The sequence below is a fragment of the Brassica oleracea genome, chromosome C6, assembly GCF_000695525.1.
Source record: "Brassica oleracea var. oleracea cultivar TO1000 chromosome C6, BOL, whole genome shotgun sequence".
NCBI lineage: Eukaryota > Viridiplantae > Streptophyta > Magnoliopsida > Brassicales > Brassicaceae > Brassica > Brassica oleracea.
In genome coordinates this window covers 18,403,638-18,408,716 of record NC_027753.1, presented here as the reverse complement: position 1 = coordinate 18,408,716, position 5,079 = coordinate 18,403,638, and the positions used below count along the sequence as shown (strand labels likewise).

The 5,079-nt window shown below is 37.6% G+C and overlaps 1 protein-coding gene across 1 annotated transcript; it reads left to right on the top strand.

Moving 5' to 3' along the window:
• Positions 1–1,125: 1,125 nt before the first annotated feature.
• On the top strand, positions 1,126–2,985 carry LOC106300510 (fructose-bisphosphate aldolase, cytoplasmic isozyme). The gene is made up of 3 exons (XM_013736665.1): positions 1,126–1,264; positions 1,556–1,783; positions 1,866–2,985. The coding sequence occupies exons 1-3, from the start codon at positions 1,237–1,239 to the stop codon at positions 2,684–2,686; spliced, it is 1,077 nt and encodes a 358-aa protein (XP_013592119.1). The 5' UTR covers positions 1,126–1,236; the 3' UTR covers positions 2,687–2,985.
• Positions 2,986–5,079: the final 2,094 nt, after the last annotated feature.

The following is a 5,079-nucleotide window of genomic DNA, read 5'->3' as shown; positions in this document are numbered from 1 at the left end:
ATCCCTCAACGTAAGTCTAGAGAGTGTTTCGTAGAGTTTATAGTTCGATAGGGCGATCACGAGTGAGGCGTGATTCGTCTGCCATGGTTGTATCATGGGACTCTATATTCGTACAGTCCCGTCTCACTAACGGAGCGAATATTTTGAGTTAAGGAAAGAGATCATATCTCGACTCCATGTCTCTTTGCGAATACGATTTCTTATCGTTCTTGTATTCTTCTTTTACATTCGTTTATTTCCTTAACATCGCTTTTATTCTATCGTTTATGTCAGTCCGGTTTTCCGGCTTTTACAGTACCAGTCATACAAAACGCTTAATAACGCTTGAAACCACAACCACCCGCATCCGCAAACTCCCACATCCGCAAACTCCCACATCCGCAACCGCAACTGCAACCGCTGCGTTTAAACCAATCGGATAAATCGAATTATAATTTTGTAATTAATTGCTTTTTAATAGTTCTAAGAAAATTGATTTGCTCTATAAATTCTCGTTTCAATATCAAAAGAGAGACAAAAGAAACCCGTTAAAGATCATAAAAGACACTTTTAAAACTTCCAAGCGTATAAAAAAAAAGAGAGCACGAAGTTATTTGCACTGGTATTGTCGGTAGAAGGCAAAAAGAGAGATAGTTTTTGATGATTCATGGGTTTGAAGGGTCGCAGCTGTTTCGGTTATGTGTCTCTATCTTCACACACCTCAGATTTAATTTTCTATGTTCGGAGATATCAAAGTCGCATTTTCTAGAAATAAATATTTTTAATTAGAATATTCTATAGAATTTCGTAGTCAAACTTTCCCCAAGTGTTCACTATGATAAATAAAAATATCTTAAAACTTTAATTACTGAGATTTTAATATTACGCGAACAAAAGTATAAACCCCTAGAAGGTTTGAGCCGGAGGAGAGTGTGCGGCCGAAGTCATGCTTTACCGTACTCAACACGCTAGATACCAATATTACCCTTCAGCTACTCCGCTATGACACATTAAATGAGGGGTAGAATTGAAATTAGCCACAAAACTGCCAATTAAAACCACGTGAGATCCAACGGCTGAAAATCCATTTCTTGGAGAACATGTCACAGATCTAAACCCTTGATTTACCATTTCACCTAACCAATAGACTCTCACCCCCGCAGCTATAAAACACACAACCCTTTCCTCGTCTGGTCCACCACACCTACCTTCATCCTCCCTTCTCTCTACACTTTCTCGATCTTTCCGTCTAAAACCATGTCTGCCTTCACCAGCAAATTCGCCGGTAATTATCTCTTCCTCTCTCGAATCTGCTAGTCACGTAGTAGTTACGCATATTCGATTCTTACAAGCCTTAGATCTGTCTTTTACGTGTTTGTTCGCGTGTTTAACTGCCTAGATCTGGATTCATGAGTTGAACTGAACCTCATGTCGTAGATCTGATTCATTCGTTCATAACTGTCTTGTCTGATCTAACCAACTGTATTACCGATCTGAAGTGCTATGTCGTTTGTCTCTCATGTCGGTTAGTTTTTGTAATTATTTATGAGTTTTATGTTATAAAACCCTTTTGCAGATGAGTTGATCGCTAACGCCGCCTACATCGGCACACCCGGAAAGGGTATTCTCGCCGCCGATGAGTCCACCGGAACCATCGGAAAGCGTCTTGCAAGCATCAACGTCGAGAACGTTGAGACCAACAGACGTGCTCTCCGTGAGCTTCTCTTCACCGCCCCTGGTGCACTCCCTTGCCTCAGCGGTGTCATCCTCTTCGAGGAAACTCTTTACCAAAAGAGCTCCGATGGTATGTGAAACCAATTCATTACTCTCTTCATGTCTGATGTGTTTGTGGAGGTTTCTTATTGTTATGTTATTGTATTATACAGGCAAGCTTTTCGTTGACATCTTGAAGGAAGGAGGAGTACTCCCAGGTATCAAAGTCGACAAGGGTACCGTCGAGCTAGCCGGAACCAACGGCGAGACCACCACTCAGGGTCTTGACGGCCTCGGTGAGCGTTGCAAGAAGTACTACGAAGCTGGTGCACGTTTCGCCAAGTGGCGTGCGGTTCTCAAGATCGGCGAGAACGAGCCATCAGAGCTTTCCATCCACGAGAACGCTTACGGGTTGGCTAGATACGCTGTTATCTGCCAGGAGAACGGTCTTGTACCCATCGTCGAGCCTGAGATTCTAGTCGACGGTTCCCATGACATCCACAAGTGTGCTGCTGTGACCGAGCGTGTCCTCGCGGCATGCTACAAGGCTCTTAGCGACCACCATGTTTTACTCGAGGGAACTCTCTTGAAGCCTAACATGGTTACCCCAGGATCCGACAGTGCTAAGGTTGCACCGGAGGTGATCGCTGAGCACACCGTGCGCGCCCTTCAGAGAACGGTCCCAGCGGCTGTTCCAGCTATCGTGTTCTTGTCTGGAGGACAGAGCGAGGAGGAGGCGACCAAGAACCTGAACGCGATGAACCAGTTGAAGACCAAGAAGCCGTGGTCGTTGTCTTTCTCGTTCGGACGTGCGTTGCAACAGAGCACTTTGAAGACATGGGCAGGTAAAGAGGAGAATGTTAAGGCTGCTCAAGAGGCCTTGTATGTGAGGTGCAAGGCTAACTCTGAAGCCACTCTTGGAACTTACAAAGGTGATGCTAAGCTTGGTGATGGAGCCGCAGAGAGCCTTCACGTCAAGGACTACAAGTACTGAGAATCGTCTTTCATGGTTTCTGGGTTGTGACGTAATCATCACCTTCAATATATTTCTAAGGGTTTTTACTTTGACATTTCGGCTTTTTTTCTACAGTTTTTCCTTTGGATTTGTGTTTTTATTTTTGTTGGGTTGTTATATTTAGAACTGAGAGTTTGAAAAAACGCCCAAATAAGAAAGCCATTTGAGGTTATTTCTGTTGAACTTCTTCTCACACACTTGTTTTTATTATGTAAGAACAGCTTTTGTTGTTCTACTTATTAGAGACTAATCTATTGTCTCTGGTTCTGATTTCTGAATATTTATGTTCAAAACGTCTGCGTTTTTGTTCTTCTTAATTTTGTAATTTCAAAATCTCTTTATCAAGATTTAATAGCGTTCTTGAGATTTGAATTTGTATTCCCATCACCCTTTTAAATTAGTTTATGGATCTGCGGATACTCCTTTGGTAAGACTGTCTACATAATTAACAAATAAGTTTCAGAAGCATTCTCTAGTGAAATCTGTTAGCTCACTTGTCGTATATATGCATTTTCTGCGCCAAGTATAGATTCAGATTTGATATCGTTTATATATATTCTCAGATTTTTTGCCTGCCACTGCAAGTTCTTTTTTTTTTTGTGGATGATGACTCCGAACTCCAAATTAATTTGGATAATTTTTCGTAACTTTTATGGCCTACAAAATTTAAATCCATTAGGCGGTTTATGCTGAATGATGTTGTTATTATAAGAGGGGCCTCAAAATGGGCCTACTGTTTGAATGAGGTTTTATAAGTGGTGGTTGGGTTCTCCACCAAATTATAAAGAAAAAGCATTTTTATGCTTTCCAAATCATATAAACACTAAACTATGTGATTTTTCCGTGCATTAGCATGGACATAAATATTTATAAAATAAATATATTATAATAATTGACTGATATTTACTTTTAGTTTTAAATTAATTTATAATTTGTATGTATAATTTATATTAACAATATTACATTACTTTAATTATACATATGATTTTAGATATTTTATAGCTAATCAATTTTGTTGTTTTTACGGTCGATTCAGTTATCATTTGGACATACTGGATTTCATCTATTTCTTTGAATTCAACTATAATATTTTTTATTCTAGATATATTAATTTTTATTAATTTTCTTATTTGTATTTAGGTTACTTGTTGTCTTAGATACGTAAGTATAATTTAGTAAAATTATGTATAACTTAAGATATATTAATTGTGCTTAGAATGAAATAAAAAAATAAACTAAAGTGTTTTTTTCAATTACATAAATTAATATAATTATAATATTATAAAGTCTTATCCATATATATAAATTTTACAAAAGAAATAAATTGTAATATTGAGTTAGTATTTTATTTTTCATTTGTTAATATGTTTTAAGTCATCCTATAATTTAAATTTATAAAATAAATAATTTTTTTATTATATAATTATATATTCTTATAAAATAAATAAATTATATATTCTTATTGTAGTTAAATCTATGATTTTAGATATAAATTGAATTAGTCGAATCACTCATATTGTAGTTATTTGATCAAAATATGTTTATTGTTGAAATTTATTTTTAGTTTCTTAATATCTCTTAAAATATGCAGTAAAAATGTGATTGTTTTTGAGAAATTATATTATATAAATAAAATATAATTTATATTTTGTTTTGCTGTATGTGGGAACCGAAATTCGCACTGTCGATTTACGTTTAAATTAGGAAACTAGGAAAACCCTAATTTCTCAGAGGTCCCGGATCTCTACGAGAGCCAACGGCAAGTGACCAAATATATGCGGAAATCATGAAAAGATAACAAACGAGTTTAGAGAAAACAATAGATCCTATTTCGAGTCCGCGTGAGAGCGTTGCGATCATTACAAGAGATCATAAAAGATTTGGCCGCAAAGGCTGTCAGCGAGTTACCTAGTTCTAGCGTCCTAAAAGCTCAAACCTAGTTGACACGCAGCTCGATAACAAAAGACGAAGAAAATACAGAAAAGGTTTTTGATTGATTTCGGACTGAACCTTATGAAAGGCTACCTACGTACCCCTTTCGAGGATCAAGCCGAACGTAGTTCAAGAGTGAACAAAGAGATCGAACTGCTTGTGCACGTTCGTCTGGTAATCGGGTGCCAGTCATGAAAACAGAGCATGTCGAGAATAATGCCTCAGAGTTTCTAAGTGCCGAGAGTTCTGAGTCTAAAAAGTTCTCTCCCGTGCCTCTCGCCTAGGACTCCTTATATACACTCTCCTAGGTCGGTTTACGCTTTTTCCTCTTCTGCCCTTAAGCCGTCATAACTTAAAAATGGAGATATTCCGTTTTTCCCGATCTTTCTAATTATCTTCGAATACTTCGTATTTATCCGCGGAAACTTGACATTTATATT

Excerpts from the sequence above, each read along its gene's own strand:
- LOC106300510 (XM_013736665.1), top strand. The coding sequence starts at position 1,237 with ATGTCTGCCTTCACCAGCAAATTCGCCG. Across the intron at positions 1,265-1,555 it reads CTTCACCAGCAAATTCGCCG|ATGAGTTGATCGCTAACGCC; the intron begins GTAATTATCTCT and ends ACCCTTTTGCAG. Across the intron at positions 1,784-1,865 it reads TTACCAAAAGAGCTCCGATG|GCAAGCTTTTCGTTGACATC; the intron begins GTATGTGAAACC and ends TGTATTATACAG.